This window comes from Syngnathus floridae, chromosome 7, assembly GCF_059516105.1.
Source record: "Syngnathus floridae isolate MCC-2025c chromosome 7, RoL_Sflo_1.0, whole genome shotgun sequence".
Taxonomy (NCBI): domain Eukaryota; kingdom Metazoa; phylum Chordata; class Actinopteri; order Syngnathiformes; family Syngnathidae; genus Syngnathus; species Syngnathus floridae.
Window position 1 is genome coordinate 17,507,729 of NC_142419.1, and position 22,867 is coordinate 17,530,595.

Below are 22,867 nucleotides of genomic sequence, written 5' to 3' on the forward strand. Positions count from 1 at the left end.
CGGCAAAATTTGGACGGACTGCTTATGACATGATTGTGTTTACCAGTTAATAGTATTGTCAGTTTTAATCCTCCATACAGCTCCATCCTCTTTGTGGCGTGCTGGGGTGGTATCGTTGCGCATGTCGGTGTGATAGTGCAACATAGACCCTCTTTGTTGGGGATATAAAACGAGCTTAAAATAATATGTAACAAAGAGTAATTGATTATTTAAGATTTGGAAACGCTTCAAGTTAATAATAAGGGGAATTTGGGGACGTTTTTTCGTACTGCGTGGAGGTCAAGCAATGTTTCGGGCGGAGGGATACATTCGTCCGAGAACAGCATGAGGCCGGCGTCTCTTGGTTGAGGTTTCCGGGCAACTCTACTGCAATAACGGTTTACCGTCTCAACCGATTCTCAGTCGTATACGCCAATAAAGCTGAATTAGACTCGAGCACTCCCGGGATAGTGCGTGTCATCGAGGTATATTTCGTCTCAAATCTACAACTTGATTTTTTTTTTGCCTCTCTCCATCTTCGCGGAGCTTGAAAAGTCAAAATGGTGAGTACCAGGCCAACGACGTGGTTAGCTAGCTTGGCAATGAGCGTGGACACCACTCGATATTATAGTCAACGCTATTTCAAAACAGCTTCGATTAAACTTCTTTTGATATTAAGAGAGTCTCGTTAAATTCGGTTGTGTCAATTAAAATGTACTACTGTTTGGAGTATTCGTCAAATATGATTTTTAAATGAGCTTAGCTAGCTAGAATGGGTATTCCAATATAGGTTATATACATATATACTTAGGATCGCTTACAATCAATTTTGGAGGGTATTTTTTAAGATACACACTTGAGCTATAACAATGAATTCTATTTTTATGTTGTAAAAGCCTCTACTGCGCATCTTGTATGTTGTGCTGTGTAACTAAATGGACGCCGCATCCATGGCGTTGCGGCGTAATAGCAAGCCAGTCGTTTGGATGATTCACAAAGGCGTTTAGTTTAATCCTTTGCTACACAAGCATTTTTCTTTTTCTTTTCCCCAGCCTCCTCGTAGCTAAATGTGACCGAAGAAGAGTGGGCGTGGTGGTGCGAAAAGGGGCTGCTAAGAATAGACCGCCCCGGTGTTATCTTGAAACTCATCTCGTCTCTTATAACCTTTCGCGAGGAGGCAGATGCATTAAAAAAAAAAAAAAAGATCGCTAACGCCTTCTTAAATGCTCACACAATAAGCCGCCTGCAGCCTTGGCCAGCGGCTCTTGGTGGTGTGCATCAACAGGGGGCTGTGGATCTCCTCTAGCATGCGCAACAAGCATTCAAAGCGTATTCGCCACCCTTATTTGGATTACATAAGAGCACTGCCCACAGGTAGTCGTTGCACGCGTGCCATCTTTCAATCATTCGATGCACGTAAAGGCAGCTTTCTTCCTGCGCCATGCAGCCCAACCGCATTCTGCTGCTTGGAGCCTCCATGCCACCCCTATCTATCCCCAACCCCTTTTCCTCCTCCTGTGCCACCTATCCCCCCCCCTCCCACTTCTAACCAAGCCATGCTTGGCGCAGTAGGCTGTCATCATCTGCAGTGCACCCCTTCACAAAGGGAAGAAACTCATTCGAAATCCTCTCAACTATCCTCCGATATGAAGCTAACGTCTCGATCCTTTGCAGTTAATCAGCTCGGGGATATTTTCAAAGATAATGTAATTTGCAATGTCTTGCATCATTTTTAGTGACCGCACCCCCCCACTCTGTCCGGATGACTCAGATACATTCAGTAGAATAAGCGCTAACGATGCATCCACCTTGAGTGGAGATGCGCCGATACCACTTTCTCTGAGCAAGTTTGATTCAAATGTATTTTATTTTAATAAATGATTCGTTAAAATAGAGGTACTTGACAAATATTTTGTCACAATCAATTCATTGTCCAAATCTTCAGAATTTAATTATGCTCAGATTTCTTTAGTACACTATGAAAGCAGCATGTTTCTTTGTTTTTAATTAACATGAAAAATGTAAATCTGCTTTTCTTTTGAAAAACACTGCTCAACATTTCAACTTTTAATACTGCTTAAAATCACTATGGTTGTGTGTGAGCTGGAGCCCTTTTCACACTGCACTTAGCAGTGTGCTGCTCTCCTTTGATGAACATCTTCACTGTAAGGCGCGGGCACCACAAAATAAAGCATTGCGAGGCTCCAGGGCGCGGCACGAGGGGCATCATCCACTAAAGCGAGGCCCCTCAAATTAAAAAGACGTTCCGTTCGAAAGCAGTGTTGCTGTGATGTCAGACGATCCAATGGGAGCATAATAAAGGATGTGCCTATTTCCTTTTCTGCTGCATTCTTCTCCTCCCTAAAATAAACAAGTATTTGCTAAAAGCTGTGACCAAATTGCATCCGTGGCAACATTGTAAACCCTTAACTGTGTTAATGGAAGCAGGGCGGATTTGTGTGTAAGGAAATAATTGATCCTAACCACTTTACCAGCGCTGTGTTCCGTGTGTATTTTCAACACTACGCAACCTATTGGCTGCGTTACGACACTGAAAATAGAACTTGAGACAAGCAACAGGTCGACTTCACAAGAACTAAGTGGCTTTCAATTAAAGATTAAAAAAAGGTGCTTAGTGGCGGTGATCTTTGGTGTGCTACATAGGCGACCCTATTCACGTCTCACTAATTATAGCGGACGTGTGTATTTCGGGCCGTGGCGTATTTATACCCGGCCCTCATCACACTTTGGCGCCTTTAACTGGACACGCTGACTGACTTGGACAGGCCGAGTAAAGACCTCACACGGGTGGCAGAGTGACACGTCAGGAGAAGTTAAAAATGAATTAAGTGTGTCATTGCACTTTTTAGGTTTAAAAATACCAAACGATTTTGCCGTCTGTTGAGGTTTGGTGTCGAGATGAGAATTGGCTCAGGTGGGGGCTTTCTTTCGAGTGAAAGTGAGCCGACAGTGATTTATCAATGTCCTTTTGTGTCAACAGGCAGACCAGCTGACCGAGGAACAGATCGCAGGTGAGTACATAGCGCAGCCACGCTTTTAGCTTTAGCGGCTCCGAGGCGACGGCGAGATGATCGACTGCCAAGGATAAACACTTAGCCTGCGGTTGTCACTTGGTATTCCCCGACAAGCCGCTTGACATCATTCAGCCAAAGCGGAAATCAGCGGGGGCTGTGAGTCAGTCTAAAAAAAAAAAAACACATATATTTTTGAGTCCGTGCTATAAATTCACCAGAGCTTTTAGTTAGGCATCCTTCCAGCCTCCATTTATTTCAGCATTTTAAAAAGGCTGAATGAGTCACAACTACCCACTTGATGTTTCTGTGTCACGGGGACCCACGTGTGTTAATTGTGTCGCCCGTACAGAGTTCAAGGAGGCCTTCTCACTGTTCGACAAGGACGGCGACGGAACCATTACCACCAAGGAGCTGGGCACTGTCATGCGCTCCCTGGGCCAGAACCCCACTGAGGCTGAGCTGCAGGACATGATCAATGAGGTCGACGCAGACGGTGAGAAGGAGAACGACACATTTGGACTTGATGGACTGGATCTACGAGTACCTCCGAAATGGTCTTAATTAGGCTGTGACTGTACAGCACCTTTTCAAATGTTCACGTCAATTGCTTTGTGTGCCTCGTCAGGCAACGGGACAATCGATTTCCCCGAGTTCCTGACGATGATGGCGAGGAAGATGAAGGACACAGACAGCGAGGAGGAGATCAGAGAAGCGTTCAGAGTCTTTGACAAGGTCTGGACCTCTTTGAAATAGCCGCCTATGATGGAGCGGCGTGATGAGCGTGCTTGCTCCTTCTGCAGGACGGCAACGGCTACATCAGCGCAGCAGAGCTACGGCACGTCATGACCAACTTGGGAGAGAAGCTCACTGATGAGGAAGTGGACGAAATGATCCGCGAAGCCGACATTGACGGCGACGGACAGGTCAACTACGAAGGTAAGATGTTACTTTTTGTGACGATGGCCAAACTAAAGCAGCTCCAAAACAGAGAATTGACCAATCCTGGTATATTTAAACATTTATTTCCACAATTGAGTAGGTTCTAAGCGTTTTGTCCAATTTTCATCAAACGTGCGTTAGGTAAGTCGAAGCAAATTTCTGAAGTCAATAAACACGTTCACTGTGTTTGTGTCTTTCAGAATTTGTCCAAATGATGACCGCCAAGTGAAGAGAAGGCTGATTTTTCTCTTTAACGTTGCTTGTCCTCTTAAGATCACTGTCTTTAAGAACAAAAAGGAACAATTGTCAGCTGATGAACACCCCCCCCCCTCCCCTCCCAATTCCCCCTTTAGCCCCTTAAACAAAACCAAACATTTCATGTAGAATTTGGCCATTTGTGCTTAATCCATCCAAGTACTTCTGAGGTATCTGTTTAGCATACACCTACAGAATAATCCCTGAAGAAGTTAATGGACCAAGCTTTAAGAGGGCCAAAGGCCTTTTACTTCCGACCAAGATTCTGCCGAGTCACTCAGCTCATGAATAATTTAGAGGAAAGAGCAGCGCTGCCACTGCAAGGGGGGAGGGGAGGGACATCGAAACCGACGCCACCGATCTTTAGAGAAGTGGGTTATTTCAAATCTTTCCGCTTCCGCAAAGAACCTTTGCCTCTCTACTAGCACCAGTGGCGATTTCTCTCAATACCAATTTGACTACTCTTCTTGCATGCAGCCGTTCTGTGGTGGTCTCCTGTCTCGACAAGGTGGTTCTGATCCCATCAGAGGTAGCGGTCAGATATTGTATACAGTGGAGGTATATACTTTCATATATAGCTATATATCTGTATTAAAAAAAAAAAAAACTTTGGTGTCACTATTTCAAGAGCAACTAGTTGCAGTCTGTGGTGTTCATTGGTGCTTGGTCGGACATGAGCATTTTCAAAAAGTTTTGGCTATGAACAAGAGAGCGATTGATTCCCCCGACGGGGTGTTTTTTGGAGCGGGTGGCTTTTCTGCATCGCAGCGGAGACGCGTGCGTGAACTTGTTGCTTTGAGGCTGATTGTTGTGAAGACGCTGCGGAGGACCGCTGTTAATACAAAACGGATATCCTGACGATACAATATTGATGTAATGCTTTCTAAATGTCTTCTCAAATATTATGTATGGATGACAAACTTTGGTCACAAACTTTCTCTCTCTCTATATATAGTCGGTATATTGGTGTGTCGTAAAGTTTGCATCGCTTGTCGTCGTCGTCGTCGTAGTAAATGGCCCGTGCTCTGTTTTCTCTTTGGTTTTGATATGTGCCATGAACACTCCCCTAATGCCTCAACCGTCTCTCGCAAGGTTCCCGAGGAAGTTCTAAACATCTCCGGAACTCTCACACTAAAAGACTTGACAGTTTGCACTCGGTATTAATCATGTGAATATTATTGCAAAAAAGAGAAAACTGAAATTTGACTTGCTGCGGTAACTCGTGCGTCCCTAATTTCGCATCCCTCGTTGGCTGTTCCATCTTGAGTTTGTAGTCCAGTGGTTTGATCACCTGCAACCTGCTTGCTTGTTTTACTCAACGGAATACTTATACTGTACTGTATATTTACAAATACCTAATGTAGTCGGCCTGTTCTAATAAAACATGAAGAAGGGGTTGTAGCAATTTACTGGACTGGTTTCAGCGTTTTAACAGTTGGGGTGGTGAGTCATCGTTGGAAGGGGATTGAAACTTAAATACCACTCGGAGGCATTTCAATCGGCAATGTTTGATTCTGACACGAGGAAGTCAACGGTGATGGACTGTTAGCTTCTGATGGCGTCTCAAAAGATGTAAAGATGTGATATATTTTCCATAAATCAATAAACTGAATGAGCTTTACTTCACCTGAATTTTCCCATGTCATATTTGGGGTTGGGTATTCGTTTCTTTTTCATTGATGTGATATTTTCTCTTATTTCAAGGGGTGTCAAACTCTGGCTCGCGGGCCAATTGTGGCCCACTGTAATTATATTTGGCCCGCAAAGACAAAATTGTCCAACTTTTTAATCACCATCTTTTTAAAAATGTCTAACAGTTTCTACTAGTCTCTGATTTAAAAACTAGTTTTTGTGTATAGAATATGAAACGGTAATACATTTATTAGGGTTGACACTCATAATGGCCCTCAGAAGGAAACTATGACTACGTTGCGGCCCGCAACAAAAATGAGTTTGACCCCCCTGGTCTACACGAATGCTGAGCCCTTGATTATTCTGCCTTTGAATTACTGTTCTTAATATTCTTTCCCCGCCAGTTCATTAAGTTTCCCGTTGAGGATCGGTCAACCTCAAACAGGGTCATGGTGAGTCATCCGAGCCCTTGACTGGAGTAAGCAATCGGGCAGTCTGGCATGATTAAGTAGCTCATGGTATTCCTACTGGAGCAATGTGTGTAAATCCAGGTCAGCCGGGGCTCACGACCCCCTCGCCCCGACGAGCTCCAAATGTGACAGAGCGTGACCCCTCGGGCAGGATGCAAAGCCAATGGGATGAGGCGGCCTCAGAGGTGAGTAGATGTGATTGTGTCCTAGCGCTATTTGTGTCCACTGTGGTTTCAGCAAATAGATGAGGCCAATTAGGGGAAGGCGCATGCTCAGCAGGAAGTGTTATCCTCTTGTTGACCACGTGACAAACGTAGACCTCTGATGAACATGAAGAATACATGCAACTATGCGAGGAAGAGTTGGACTCACTGAGGTGGGTCAAGTCAAATTACCCTCAAAAGAATGACCCGCATTCTTAGTTACTCCGCTAGAGGGCGTCATTACATCAAATTAGCTACATTGTTACAAAAAGTTTACTATTGACTACTTCAGATATAATCAAGTGTCTCGTTTAATGTATTTATAGATGTTTTAATAATGAACAAAGAAAAATAAAGTTCCCATCAGGTCTAATGGCAAGGTATAGAATGTGCCCGACTGCTGCCGACATTAATGATTCATGATGACTACCCCTTGATTAATCCACACTCACATCGGTGTCGATGCCAGCTCTGACCACATCCTGGCAAAAGGGCAATTAATCAGAATGAAACTAGACTGGCAAAACCAGCTGCAAGTTCTTTTCTTTTTTGGCACAGTTTGAGGCGTGTAAATGACCCGTCTCAGCAGAGCGCATCTTCCGATTCCATTAGCGTTGGACTGACCTCAAATCAGATCAGCGCTGGCTAATTGCATTTGTATCGTTTTTATTTGTCATTTTTCTGCATGATGGGGGAAATCCTGGCCGTCTGGGTAATTTCCACACTACCACTCTGATAGTATGTGGGTAGTGCTCAACCTTTTCATGCCAACATTATTCAGGTTACTATCATTTAATACTAATTCCAGACCTTTAACACTAAAACACAAAACTGTCGTAAAATATTCCATCCATCCATTGCCTACACTGCATTTTCTTGACTTTTTTTTACTCGTAATACAAGTATTTAACTTTTTGAACTTGTCGTGTAAGCACAGCACAAGTAAGTGGTATGGTATGCTAGATGACCAATGATTTCTGTGGTTTTATGACAGAAATGACAGGCAGTCATCAATCAAGCAAAAATGTGGAATGACATGAAGTAAAAAAAAAAAAAAGCAAACACAAAAGATTTCAATGAACTGCAGATGAAGATGTCCATGGCGAATGAAAAACGTTTCGTAAGACAATACAGCAGTGGTGTAATCTTTTTTTAAAAAAAAAAATCTGTTTCTTTGGAAACACTGCTTCCAATCAATTGTTTTTCTTATCACTTCCCATAAAAATGCTATGTTGTTGTTTTTATGAGAACACAAAAACTTGAACAATACTAAGCTTGTAAAACCCAGATTAAAACCAGATTTTTTAAAAAAATATTCTTAAAAATAAAGCAAATGTTTTTATGTGTTTAAAACAACGCTGGCAAACTCTTGGGACTATGACTGGAATCCTCATTTCCAGGCTGGCATCTACAAAAACACTTCCGGCTTCTAAATCTATAAAGGCACACTTTCTCTCTCCTCCCAGGATTTATTGCTCTGGCTTTTATCCCAATCTGCCTTTACCATTAAGGACGAGCTGTCTCTCAAAGTGGACACTTATTAACCACATCCTTCTCGTGTCTCCTTGCATGTAAAAGCATCTCCTCTGTATTACAATACCATCTTGAGAGGTTGTCAAAACCATCTTGAGGTTTGCACATCTCATGTGTGTGTGTGTGTTTTGAGAATGTGTCTTGGCAGTCGGCATGCATGTCCAGACTGAGCCAACCTGTCATCCATAACCTTGGAAAATCCACATGGCAATAATACATTTTCCAACCCACGCATCTCAGCCATTATCGGCATTGTAGTGCAAAACTTGAATGTCCATGCGACGAATGCAATTTAGGAAGCAACCTGATCTTCATTAAGCAAACATTTGGCATTGTCCTGTTCTAATTGTATTTTTGGCCAATTACGCAAACAGACACGGCAACAGGAAATGAGGCAAAATGTGATTACTTACATTTATTTTTATTATTTTTTTTTTCACAGCCAAGTTGTCTCACCGCTGTGTTTGCTTGTCGTGAAAAGCAAACAATAAGGTGAGCGCATGAAAAGGAACAGGATATTTTGCTTTACATTCCAGGTGAGTGTTATTTGAGAGTTTTCACCTTTACAGCTTGAAATATGAGTGAGCCACTGACCAAAGTTAAGACTTTTTTTTATTTTTTTAATTTGACGTAACCAAAAACAACCCAAACAATAGGGATTAAGATTTACAGTAAGACAAAACATACAATAGAGAATTAGATACTGAAACATTTGATGCTATTTTATTTATCCTAGTTTAATGCGAACACCTCAGGCAAACAATTATGTCTTTAGGGCCATTTCTAATCTGTTGTCTCTCCGTTGGTGCAACAATGTCACAAAAAGTAGGTGTGTTATGAAAGTAGGCGGGGCGAGATTTGCCAGAAAGAGAAAGAGAGAGAGAGAGAGAGAGAGAGAAAGCAGTCAAACAGTGGTGTTGCCGGGCGCTGCTTTCAAACTTCAACTTTCCTTTCAGCGTGGCTCACATGTGGACTAATCCACCCGAGAGTACGACCGTGGGAGGGTGAGTTATTATTTTTTTTATAAGACTTTCTGTAGTCAATGGTGCTGTTTAAAGCAGAAAGTGCGAATTCTGACTTTATTCTCACAATTCTGACTTTAAAGTCATAATTCTTACTTTAAAGTCAGAATTCTGACTTTAAAGTGAAGAAGAAAAAAAAGGGGGTGACAGGATTCTGACTTTTTATCCTCAGAATTCTGACTTTATTCTCACAATTCTGACTTTAAAGTCAGAATTCTGAGAATAAAATTCAGAATCCTGTCACCCCCTTTTTGTTTTTTTTTCTTCACTGGCCCTAATCCTTTTCCGTACTCTGCCTAGTAACAAATGACTACAATTCTTTAAATCTGGATTCTCCGGACCCTGTAATGAATTAAATTGGATCATTTCTGATGATCTATCAAAGCCGCTATCGACAGGAAAGCTTGAATCACAAGGAATTTCACAGGTTAACTTAATTTGACTTACTTTTGATTGCACATTTCCAACTCTTGACTGTTTCGTTACTTCCTTCTTTTGTGTTCTCTAACAAGACATTTAACTGCAAAATTCAATCTGATTTGGCCAATTAGGTATTGAAAATGTCTATCATGCCTATTTTCCTATTTTGACATCTTGACACCGTGATGACATCAACAGTGCCTTGCGAGGCAGGAAGTGGGCACGGACGTGAGACGACCTCAGTGTTGTCAGCTACGTCCATTACGGAATGGCTGGAGGAGTCTGACAATTAAATATAAACAATGAAAACCATTTTTTGAATTCAATCTTTCAGCTTCTTGTTAGCCAATAAGAGTTGCTAATGTATCGAAATCAAATTCAATTGATTTGGAAAGGTTTTTTTAGATTGCTCTTGAAATTTCTTCTGAACTCAGCGTTTGTTAGTCGACTACTATGCGTGTGGTAAGGAAATTTTGTTGTCCCTACCCGCAGAGTGCTTTGGTGAGAATATTCTGACCGCCCTTGCCCTCCAAATGAAACCAAGACTGCCCAGTTGCCTTTTTGAACATCTGGGAGCCGTTTAGATTCCCTCCAGTGACTCATCCATCAACTTAAGCATGGCCTGCGACGGGCTGTGCCCCAACGTCACATGCAACGACAGCCTCACGGTGAAAGGCGACAGCAATCCGGCCACGAGTATCATCATGTTCCTGGCCGGCGTGGTGGGGAACCTCTTGGCGCTCTTCATCCTGGGCGTTCACCGCAAAGAGCATCGCTCCAGGTCGTCCGTCTTCTCCATCCTGGTGACGGGGCTGGCCCTCACCGACCTGCTGGGCACTTGTCTCCTCAGCCCGTCGGTCTTCATCTGCTACGCCCGCAACGTGTCCCTCATCGGCCTGGGCGACGAGAGCCTGTGCCAGCTCTTCGGCTTCGCCATGAGCTTCTTCGGCCTGGCGCCCACCCTCATCCTCTGCGCCATGGCGGTGGAGCGTTGCCTGGCCATCAGCCATCCCTACTTTTACTCGGTGCACATCCGCCAAAGCTTCGCCAAGGTGACGCTGGTCGCCGTTTATCTCTTTTCCCTGGCCTTCTGCCTCCTGCCGTTCGTCGGCATCGGCAAGTTCAGGCAGTACTGCCCGGGGACGTGGTGCTTCATCGACATGGACGCCACGGGGGACGCCGACGCCGAGCGGGTGCAGGCCTTCTCGCTGACGTACTCCTCGCTCATGGCGCTGATCATCCTGGCCGTGTTCGCCTGCAACGGCTCGGTCATCGCCAGCCTCTGTCAGATGCACCGCAGCCACTTGCTGCGGCGAGGCTCGGCCTGCTCCGCCGGCAGGAAGAGAAAGCTGAGCCTGGCGTTGTTCGGATGGGGTGAGGAGGAGATGGACCACCTGGTGCTCCTGGCGCTCATCACCGTCATCTTCGCCGTCTGCTCGCTGCCGCTCACGGTGAGTACGTTACGTTCTCGACTTGTCAGTGCTTCAATGCTGTTGACAACATTTTCATCAGAAAGCAATGTGGTCATGTGGTTAGACTTGACTTGAAGGGAAATTTCAAAGAGGTGTGAGATAAATGCGCTGCTGTGTGTCAGCACCAGAACCAATGAAAATAAAAACGCACAAAAATGGCAAAAGTAGAAGAATTGATTTGACTCCTTTTATAGTATAGAAACTAAGTTGGGACTTTTGGCGGGTTAGTTACAGCAAGTCTCTCGCATAACTTTGCTACAATTTGGCGCAGTCTGTAGTTGAGGGAATGTGAGATTAGTGTTTCCCTCCCGGGGCGGAATTAACAAGCCACATGGCTTGCCCGATGACCTCAGTCTGAGATGGTTCCGTACAGGAGACAGCTAGAGCATCCCCATTTCCCTGGTCTTGATGGTGTGGTTGGAGTAACACAATGTGCCACAGAATAGAAAAAGGTGCGTCTTAAGAATGTCGACGCCTTAACGTGCCTGTGTGTATGCGCATTAATCTTCTCGAGCTATTGTGTGGATGGATTTGACAAGTGCGCCATTAAAAAAAATAAAACCAAGGAAGGCAGGTTAATCAGGTTCATCAGCATCTTGCCCATAAACCAAAATACAAAAAGAACAGAATTAGCACGTGAAAAACTCGAGCGTTGTCAATAGAAATGGAATTCCAGGCTGTGATTACAGACGTTCAGGTCAGATACGGGAAAACGTAAAAGGTGCTCCGTCCCGCTCGTTATTGCTCAGCCACCGTCTCGTGTTCAGCTTACGGTAAAAACTAAAGCTGACCACCAAGCATGAGATCATGCATGTCAAGTAGTTGAGAGGCCTATTTGAGGGAACATTTGTGACATCATCAAAGCAATTCCGAACTCTTGTAGGCGGATCCCAGATATCTGTGAGACGACGGCGGCGGCTAGGACGCCAGCTGCAACTTCATGACCGACATGAAATAGCTTTTCGCTATTGCAAACAGATGTGTGAGAAAATGGCTGATTGCACTTGATGCATGAGTCAGCTGTGTAGATTGAAATGCTTTTATTTACGTTAACCGGAGCAGATTAGACATATGCGCAAAGGGGAATACTAATTACTCAATTAGTCATCCTTCCAGGAATGAAGTCATGTTGCACATTGAATGTACACGTTGCCGGGCAGGAAATGTGCACATATACAAACAACAACAGGCCAACGTCATTGATTTTTCCAATCAAACCGGGTCCATTCATTTATTATTGAGCTTCTCAAAGAAAGCTGACAACCTGTTAAACCCGTTGCCGCTCCGAAGGGACCTCTAAGAAAAAGTCTTGCAGGATTTTACGACGTACGACGTGTGGCTGTGGAATGTCGTCTTTTCTTGCCTGTGCACCTTTCAAGGCAAAATATTGACTTTGAATAGACGAGATCAGACAAGTCCCTCTGTTAATGAGAGATACAATTTGATAAATGGATGGATGTTTACAATGGACATACCTTATTTATTTATTTATTAGTATTATTACTATCAATAAGATAAAATAAATGTGGTTTCCCCCCCCCCCCCAAACAATTGCAATCTGATTGCTATTTTTTGCGTGCTTCCATCTGCCTTCCTATCTGCGTGAGAGCAGCATTAGGGAAGTGTAGCTTTCTTGCAGTGTCTATTTCAGGAGTTCTCTATTGGGACTTATATTTTTCTCAGGCTTGTCATATTAACAGCTTGAATGTAAAATATCAGTGGAAATGAACCACGCTCACAGTGTGATGATAACAGACATAAGATAAGACGCGTCCGACCATTGGCTGACAAATGTTATCGTTGCAGATGGCCTGCGAACGATCACTCAACGATTTGTTTGCAAAATAGGAGTGGCGTTCACGCGCGGCGTTTTATATTCCGTGCAATTTCGTAGAAAACGATGATGGCTTTGTAAGCCTTTTAAAAAGCTGTGACTGCAATCACGTTGCATTTAGATGCAAGAAAACTTGGTAGCGTTCCATTGATAACTTTATCAGTAAAACCAAAGCGGGCCAATTGGACACAATAGATACTGGAAGTTCATAAGAGCAATTCATTCCCTTATGAAGCGCTAGAAAAATAATCAGCAGTTGAATCAATAATGAAACTAAATGGCTCTTTCTGGCAGACTGCTGATGATTACTAAGCCATTTATCTCTAATGAACGTGTCCTTTTCCCTCATTGCAGTCATTATGTTTGGAACAGGTACAAACTAATAGACCACCCTCCTGGAGTATCACCATCAGTACCGTTTCCATGGCAACCACCGCTCAATACTCAGCTTGTTATTTGAAGGGCCTGGATGTGATTATACTCATACGTCCACATCTGAATTTAAGACCTTGAGGAATGTCCTCACGAGTCATATTTTGAGCGAGTATGAATCATAAAAATGGAAACTCACTCGATGCTTTTGTGTGACAATGAAAGGTTTCCATTAGTACCGCTGCTGTGGGGGCGACTCGGCCAGCATGCCAATATTGACTTAATTAGAGTTGGGTGATGCTACACGCAAACAAACTTGTCAGTACACCATGTTTAAAGTGAAAGTGCCACCAAAAAAACAACTTTTTTTTTTCTGGTTTAGCGGCACGCTGGATCTCACTAGATTCTGGATTAAAAAAAAAAGTTTAGACTGCTGTAACAATATAACTTCAACATTAACAAGACACTTTAATATAGGGGGATTTAACTCAATATTTGCATAAAAGTTAAATAGTTTCAACGTATTATCCTGGTTTCATTGAAGTTGAATACAAAACTGTACACAGCAAATGCATTGTACAAGATTGAAAAAAATACAAGTGTAAGATACTAACATTATTCACAGTTTGATACAATTCGGAGATTCTTTCACATACCACTAGTGGGAGTCCAAGTATTCCACTTTCCGAATCGCTCAATTTGTCCTGCAAGATGTTGAAATTAAACTACAAATTTAATATAATGACTAAATCCTATTAAACCGACTAAATTCACATTAAGTGAGTGTAATCTTACAATTGACCGCATTGTTTCGGTAAATAAATTCATAATCGGCACTATTATGCTTTTCTGGTGTTTTTAATTTAAATATTAGGAACAAAATGTACTGAACAAATGCTGGGAAATTACTTTGACTGCTGCTGCTTCAGACCACAAACACCAAAATTCAACATTCAGTCATTTGTTTTGCAAGACCAAATTAAATACACACGAGTACGTATTTACGTTGCGGTTCCTGCTGGTTCTCATCTTACACCCAATACATCACAATCTGCCCCCTCTTTCAGCCAGACTGCTAAATCATTTAAGAATGTAAAGAAGAAGAAGAAGAAGAAGAAAAAAATATTGTTTATGTGTTTGACATGAGCATGGGGAAATGATACTTGTGTGGGCTGAAGAGCTATGATGTGGTTGTGTTATATAGCGACCCCCTCGAGAGAGTTGCGCCTCATAAATTGGAAAGACTTGACAGGCTAAGCAGGAAACAGACAAAAATAAATAAAAACGTGTGAAAAGAATAAAATTGGTTAGAAGAGCAAATACGAACGGTTGGAGCGCCCATCGGCTAACCGCTCACACGCTACAATAACGCTCTCATATCGTAAAGCGAGTTACCGTACATTTACCAAACTACGAGTTTCGTCATTTAAAAGAAAAACACATTACAATCTTTTTGCAGACTGACATGCAAGACCAATAGGTGTGGCTCAGGTGAGCCTCAAACTACAAAAGGTCAGCTTTGTTTCGCGCACTTTTGTTATCCTGCAGCTGCTTCCTGCCTATTAACAAAAAAAAAAAACAGAAGAGACAGAAAAGCTTCCATAGGAGGAAAGATGAGTCTCCTAATGTGTTCTAAACAATTAGGAATGCCTCTTCTTTGTGGAAGGTCATTTAAGCCTCCTTTCACATGTCTCATGTTTGCTAAGAGCATCAAGATGGCTGCAAACACTGACTTAGAGACACTCTCCGTGTAATTTGTCCGTTGACCGTATTGACTTGAAGAACAAACGATCGGTGTAATGAGGTTAGGAGAAGCCTCCAGGCTTCCATTAAATGGCGATGAAAGGCCATTTTTGATGATGGATGAAAGGCAAAGATCACATCAGATTGATCTTCTGTTTTGCATTTACTCATCCTTTGTTGCAAAAACACGAACTATAAATATGAACTCAAGATATCATCTTTCACACAATGTGGTTTGTAAACCACAATAATACACACGTTAAATATAGAATAGAAGAACGATTGTGTTTTTTTGTTTAAATAGCTTGTTAGCTAGCTAACAAAAATTAAATCACGCAAGGTGCTACTGGAAAAGTTTCCAATTGCATCAGTGATCAAAGCGTTTGTTGAAAAGGCCACATGAGCTCAGTTTACCGGCACTGTCCAAAACAATACGGGAATTGTTTAGTTGTTTTGTTTTTTATATATATAAAGCGTTTCCTTCTGCTGTCATTTTGTTGGCACCGCGTGTTCGCTACCCAGCTGCGTCTGTGATTTATATTCCGACTTTTCAGACCCTTATCGTTGTTATGGTTTACCATTGTGGCTCATGTCCTAGCTTGCCTGCTGCTTCCACTCAAGTGGAGCCTCGTCAAACTTGGAATAGTTGCACATCAAAATATTCACATTTGTTTTGATTCCGAGTCCAGTATTCTTGCTTTTTAGCTAGTTTGAGTAAATCCAGAGATGCCAATCAGTGCTCCTCGGCACGTTATACATGTATTTGAATTGAGTGTGGGTCAGAAATTGTTTCTAAACATTTCAGTTTTCAAAGTGAGTCAACAGAAGTTGACTCATTTTTCTCTAAAATTTCGAGCCCATTGCTTTGTGATGAAATCAATATTACATGTGGCGACACCCTTCCCAAAAAACCCCCCCTACTATTACCAAGAATGTTGTTTACTAATTGCCTGTTGTAGTTTATTTTAATCATTCAACTTTTTGATTTAATAGAGCCAACATTTCATTTTGATTCATCGGACTTGATCATTGACAGACCACAAGGCACAAACTCTACTCCCATGCCCCCATTAGAACCATTTGTCTCCACCTAATCTGCTAATCGACGTTTATTACATCGACCAAATAATAAAAGCTCATTGATTTCAGACACATTTGTTGGTTTTGGGGCCAGAGTAAATCTGTCATATTAAGTCAAATGCTATTGACACTGGAGTTTAATTGGACTTGAGTCACCAACCTTTTTTTTTTTCTCGTAGTGATTAATGCAAAATAACTAGCTTTGTCACAAATGCAATTGCCTGAAGTGAACTCAATGAACTCCAGTGGACATGATGTTTCAAATAATATTTCCAGTCAACCTTATTGCCATTTAAGTGCAAACAGAAAACAGAACTGTTCTTAATAATAAACCATGCAACCAACATTATTTCCCTTTTTTTGATGTCTAGTCAAAAACTTCTCTTTCAAAATTTCCCATAGAAAAATCATGGGAATAGATTCAACTCTTGCAATCATAAAACCATTAATACCTGAACAGAATGGTTTATGCATGTTCCTGTTGAGTATAAAATAAATGAAGCACTCAAAATCATAACACACTTAACTATTTTTGAATAATTTCTCTTTTCAAGTTTTACAACTGTTGCTTTCTGTAGACGTAAAATGCAGGATGGTCGAGGAGTGTGATATCAATAATCTTCTAATTCAGCAAAATGAGTGTCTTGGTTTCTCTTCTTTCAGATTTAGTGTTATGAACAATAATGTACTGCTACATAGTGGCTAAAAGTGGAATTGCACCTCGAAATAAGAAACCAATATTGCGTAAAACTGGACTTAAAACAAAAAAGTCACCATGTAATTTGATCCAGATGTCAAAGTTTGAATGTAAAAGTAGAACGACTGATCATTTTGATATCTGGATCAAATTGGTGCCTCAACTTTTAAAAAAAGGGAGTGGCAGTGTGATTGCGTCTGTTTTCTTTCCAAAATATTTTGGTGTTGCATTACTTTTTGTTTGCCTTGAAAAGGTCAGTTTAGTCATGCAGACAACAAAGAATTAATAAAAACAAAAACAAAAGAGCGATAATTACCAGCAGGCACTGTGGAAAGTTGTGTGGTTTGGGGATTATAGGGCTCAGTGAACCATAGCTAATGTTTACCAGCTACAAGAACATGATTGGCGGAAACATTTCTTTTTTTTTTTGCCTTCCTCAGTAGCATCCCCTTCAATGTGTCAAAAGTATTGCCTGTTGATAAGCTGCGTTTAGTAACGTCACTGGACTTGGTTTGGCAGATAGTGGAGGAGCAGCACAATGTCCTTTTGAATTGAAGCAAAAAAAAAGACAGTTTTTATTTGGGAGCTAGGCTTTAAAGAAAAAAAAAGTTATGAGTTCAATTCATCTTTGAATGACAGCTTTCCCCACGAAGCTGCAATAATATCGGTTGAGGAGAAAGAATATATGCCTGTCTTACTGAACAGTTTGTGTTTTATTATATTTTATTATATACGCAAACTACTCTATTGACAAATAGTGTGACATATTTCCAAGGAACGAGAGCAGAAATGCAAACTAAACATTTTTTCCCCAGACATATTGATCACTTCACTTCCCTCTTCTCCTTTCACCAAAACCAATTTCAACACTTTTCACTAGACTTGCTCTGCTTTCACTTCTTTTTTGCTGTGTGTCAGTGTTCCAATTTATTTGTTCTTCTTTTTAGTATTGAAAAAGATAGAGTGGTTCTTTGCCATTTTGGCCCCAGAATAATCAGTCGAGGTCCCGGTACTTTACTGCAGCTGCCCCAAGAGGGAAAAAGCCGCTAATGGAAGCTCAGACAAACTGGTTAACCAACTCCAGTGTCTGAGCACACGCGCACCTTATTTGATTTATGCTGCTTTCAACGCTTAAGTGAGCAATCTCAAGGTAAACACCACTGATCAATAAACAGCCAGAAACGATTTACAACCTCATGATGCTCCTTTTTCACCCACACTGACACATAGCATTTGCACACATGCGCATGTGTCGAAATATGATTCAACCCTGTAACAATATGTGATTTTAGAACAGTTGAAAAAATGTCAAACTGAATTCAGTTTGGCATTTGACATCATTTCAAGTGCCGCTGGTGATTAAACCTAAATGTAATTCGCTGGTGTAGTTGATTGCATAAGTGTGCACACCCTCATTTAGCTATGTTCAAAATTAACCAATCCACCTGCCACTTATTAAAATGCCTCAAATTATATCCAAACAAAAGTTCAGATGTTCTAGTAGGCTTTTCCTAACATTTGTACTTCAAAGCTTGAAGATTGTATGCTAACACTCTCTGCGCTAATCAAAATATAATGTTTTGTTTGAATGCGAAGCCAGTGCGGTGTTTTAAAATTATAGGCCGAAACTTTGGTTTCATGGGAGCACAACAACATCTTCCAAACACATGGGAAAAGGAGCTATGGTTGAATCAAAACAATGTTCAGCCAGATTCCAAGGAGAGGGATGGATACAGCTCCTGTATTGGCTCCAACTCCATTGTGTGTTGCGGAAGTCGTTGAAATATGCCTCTAAAAGGATCTTTGCGTCCGCACACTTTGCTAAATGATACTCGCTAAAAGCCAAGTCAAGTGTGTGCGCTGCGTAATAATTGGACAGTCAAACCGAGAGTCAGGAAGCCGGAGAGTCAGGCAAGAACCCTCCAGGGCTTGAGCAGGGAAATTACAAGACAGTGGAATTCGTAAACTTGTAGACGTCCATTAGCATGATTTGTTTCTTGGAAGTTGCGACCATCCTCACCAGCTTGCATGACGCAGTTGGGATAGAACACACCCGAGTTGAAGATGAGGCGGAGGTGTGAGCATAAACATCGTGATGGCTGAAATGACTCACGGCTTGAATAATTGGTTGAAGACATTCATGAATGTGTTTGCTGATTAGACAGTGTTGCCATGCAGTGAGGTGTGTGTGCTTGTTGTGTACAGGGACATTAAGATGTACGCACAGGACGCTTCATTAGGTACATCAGTCACGTCCATGAGAGGGTAATTAGCTCCCGAGTTGTTTAATTTAGCAAAGATTTTAGCCAACTGATTTTTAGTAAAGCTAGCTGGCAATCTATTCATTTAAATGTATTTTACAGTTTTTGTGTTGTGTATTATTTATATAAATGTATTTTTGTTGCCAAGTATGTTTATTTTCAATCAGCTTTTCCATATTATTTCTTTATGTATTTTTTTTAATTCAGTTTTTAACACATTTTCAGTCTTAAGTATTTTTTACCTCATGTATCTATTTTTCAAATAATTTTTATCTTTTTAATTTTACTTTATTCAGCTAAACACTTTTCTGTTTGCTTCTGCTTTCTTTGAGGTCATTTTTATTTTCTAATTTAATGTCCTTATTTTTTCTGGATTTATTTGTTTGACCTGATGTTTTTCTGCATCATTTTTCAACTCATTTAGAAATTACCCACCCAATGTACAGTATGACATTTTTGAATGGCATCCAACCAAACTAGTCACGGTTAAGTTGACCGCATGATTGAGGGAGTGTAAGGAAAATAGTTCTGTTGAACATGTAGTCCGAGTTTGTGGATGCTGATGACAGGATGATAAATGAGCGAGCGAGAGTGTACAAAACAAACAATGGACTTTCCAACTGGCCCCCCTCCATGATGTTTCTCCAGACCACGTGTCTTTATTGGCTCGGTGAGCTTTAGCCTCAAGCCAAACACATTTGTATTCTGCTGTTTAAAGACCATCTGACACCTCAACACTTAAGTTCCCGCCGCTTTTGGCAGGTTAGATTTGTGTCCTACTGTGCACTGTGTGGAGGACCATAAGAGGCTGGGTGGCATGATTGTGCAGACGCAACAGTGCAGGGTGGCACAGATCATGAGGAACTTTCTGGAGACTCCATGGGGGGTATGTTCTAGACTACCCTCGCAAAAAATCTGCGATACAGAAATAAATCTTATGTATGGCACTTTTTTAAACTGTTTGTCTTTCTTTGAAATGTATGCCATCTCAAATTAAAATGCCATCTAGTGGTACAAAGTGTAATTACACCAAATTTTTAGAGCATTTAAAATATAGTTATTAAATGTGAAAAAAAACCTCAAATTAGAAGAAGAATAAAAAAAACGTTACATGAATACACTACTTTCACCAATTTTGACTTTGTGCTCATGGATCATTCAAAGCAAACTACTTGTGACAGCAGCCAGCTGTTGCTTGTGAAACTCCAAAAGTTTAACACAACTTCAAGACAACACGACAACTTCCTTAAAACGTTAAACACGCATGGGCGTTGTTTTGCTTCCACATTTTGGGGCCGCGTGACAACTCTCTTCCATGGGTTCTCCAGTTATGTACAAGGCTTCAATAGAGACCTGCTGTTGTTGTTTAGCCCCCCCCCCCCCACCCCGGTTTTCAGGGGTGACCACATCCGTGTGAGTCGAGATGTGGATTCTGAGTTGGACTCTCTGCATCTGTCTCTTCTCTGTCAACGACTAATTCCTAGTGGCGTGAGGCCCTAGCAACAAGGAAACATTTACACCAGTACTGGAAAAAAACAATCGATCATCAAGCACTGCGGGGCTTGTTGGGTTTTTTTGCCGAGATTATGGAGATTTGTTGAGAGAGCAGAAGAATGAGGTGAGAAACAGTCAGCACGGGCCAGCTGTTGTGTGCTTTTGAACTTCCAGCTGTCTGGCCTCTGCGTGGCTACGGTTTGCGGTTTTCTCCATTAGCCAGCATTTTAAGTGGCTAGGCTACTTACCAGAAAAACAGATTTTAAAATTTCCTTCCTTCCTGACACCTCCTTTGCATCTTTTTCAGATCGCCGGCTTCATCAACGCCATCCACCCGTTTTGCGGCGACAACGAAAACCTGGCGGCCTTCCGCTTCTACGCCTTCAACCCCATCGTGGATCCCTGGGTGTTCATCATCTGCCGCAAATCCGTCCTCCAACACCTGGGTTCGTTGCTGAGCTGCCGCTTCGGCCAGGGGGCCGGCGTCAAGACCCCGGCTCACTGCTCATCCGCCCCCTTGCCCCTGGAGAGCCACGTGATCCAGTACAAACCTCCGGAAGGGACGGAAAGCAGCTTCTACTCAGGTGTGCCCTCGTCACCCACTACATGATGTTGCGCGTGTGATAAACTCGGACATCTCCAAACCTGCACTGTTGTCGTAAAGGCACATTGACTCTTGATTCGAGATTCCGCACCATCTTTTATTGACTGACTTGTCACAAGGTGAGACGTCTCTCGGAAGTTAGCACAAAGGAGCATATCCTTGTCATGTGGTTGTGGATGGAAATGCTTACTGTACAATCACCCGCTGGCCACAATGTTAGGTACACCTATCTGCAGGAATGGGCAACTTTTTTTTTTCCCCAGTGCAAAGAGTTAAGAACTCATTTTGTGCATTTTTTCACAAAATGGTATCATTATTGAACTATATTTTTCCTGCATATCATTCCAAATCTGACGAAAAAAAAATTAGGCCTACATGAGGCAGTATATGATCCAGTGTAAGTGCAACTAAGGCATTTTTCGCCGTCTAGTGGTGATTAATGATATTGCATCTTAAAACGACTGTCAACCCCTTGCATTTGTTGGGTTTATTTGTTTTAATCTCAAGGGTGCTCATCTGGTTCAAATTGGGATTTGTACTGAATTGAACTGTCCTAAACAAAATTAAAAAAAAAATAAATCCCCATTTATTAATATCCGGTGCTGTTAAGTTGTCAGGAATGGTGTCCAGTGGGCTAAAATCATGCACGAATGTTTACAGTGTTCTTTCATTATAATTTCGTCTCATTGTGACCAACGATGTGACTCTTCAAACTTCTGTATAAATAATTGGGAAAGACTTTTACTGTTGAAATGTGTACACTGTTGTATTTTTGTCTTTGTCACTGCACGGACAATTGGGTGGAAAAAGCTTTTGTAGTGCTTCCTGTCTAACTTCTGCAGCTTTCAAATGTGCATTCGTGCCTCTTTGCTGCTGTCACTGCGTTGTTTGTTTTGCACAATGGCCTAAGCCAAGTACTTGTTACGACCCGTATTGAGAAATGATGAATGTGAGATTTGATTTGTAAATAGTAATGTACAGCACAGTAGGCCTACATTCAATAGCACTCTACACGTGGTTTAAATGTGAAATTAAATGAAACAAAAAAACAAGTATTGGAATGCGAATAGTGTATCTGTCTTTTTTTTTTTAACTGATTTTGATTTTAAATGTGTGCATTTGAAAATTTGAACCATTATGGTAGTACATGTCTTTTCTTTTTAACTGATTTTGATTTTAAATGTGTGCATTTGTAAATTTGAACCATAGTACATTTGGAAGCACAATAGATTGAGTACTGTAATGTACTTGTTACCCAATAACTATACATTTTATTTGTTAAATGTGTACATTATAAATGACACAACAAATTAGCGAAAGAATTTTAACTCATAATTGATACGTAGCCTACCGTACAAACAATGTTATTAGAATGTTCTCAATTCTGCTAAAAGGAGCTTGGAAAGAAGCAAAATAGTCATATAGTAATATTTGCTATATTTAATTTAGCTTACTGCTAATATAGCTGCAAACAAAAGGTGCTAGCTGATGTTTTTTTTCTAGCGAGGAATAATTTCAGGTGGTCAGAGACAGCACCACTGTTTGAATTGCAATGAGAGAAGCTATTTGTTTGTGTTTTAAATGTGCATTGCCTTTTATATTAAAGAAGTCAAAGTTAGCTTTTTGATTTTTTTGGCCTTCACGATTTACTTGAGAAAAATGCACACTATTCATTTGTATGTAGAGGTGCTGTTGTGTCAAAAGTATTCTCAGAAATGTCTTTTATAAATCCAATCCATTTCTCTTTTGCTGTGGCTCAACATTTAAATTTCTGTTTTTCAAATGTGATAGTTTCGACGGACGTTCCTCAAACGTGTTATGC

At 41.4% G+C, this 22,867-nt stretch overlaps 2 protein-coding genes across 5 annotated transcripts; both read left to right on the forward strand.

The window, feature by feature from the left end:
* Positions 1–316: 316 nt before the first annotated feature.
* On the forward strand, positions 317–5,834 carry calm3a (calmodulin 3a (phosphorylase kinase, delta)). Its single transcript, XM_088380034.1, has 6 exons — positions 317–542; positions 2,981–3,011; positions 3,364–3,507; positions 3,640–3,746; positions 3,815–3,950; positions 4,154–5,834. Exons 1-6 carry the CDS (start codon positions 540–542, stop codon positions 4,180–4,182), a joined length of 450 nt encoding a protein of 149 aa, XP_088236160.1. The 5' UTR covers positions 317–539; the 3' UTR covers positions 4,183–5,834.
* A 410-nt stretch (positions 5,835–6,244) lies between these two features.
* ptgir (prostaglandin I2 receptor) lies at positions 6,245–22,663 on the forward strand. 4 transcript variants are annotated; one of them, XM_088380033.1, is made up of 7 exons: positions 6,245–6,292; positions 6,392–6,686; positions 8,489–8,582; positions 9,003–9,050; positions 9,981–10,269; positions 10,339–10,939; positions 20,749–22,663. In XM_088380033.1, the coding sequence occupies exons 5-7, from the start codon at positions 10,106–10,108 to the stop codon at positions 21,049–21,051; spliced, it is 1,068 nt and encodes a 355-aa protein (XP_088236159.1). In that variant the 5' UTR covers positions 6,245–6,292; positions 6,392–6,686; positions 8,489–8,582; positions 9,003–9,050; positions 9,981–10,105; the 3' UTR covers positions 21,052–22,663. The 4 variants fall into 4 exon arrangements, with proteins under 4 accessions (XP_088236159.1, XP_088236156.1, XP_088236157.1 ...); XM_088380030.1 differs by having other exon boundaries at positions 9,981–10,939; XM_088380031.1 differs by having other exon boundaries at positions 6,256–6,292; positions 6,392–6,495; positions 9,981–10,939.
* Positions 22,664–22,867: the final 204 nt, after the last annotated feature.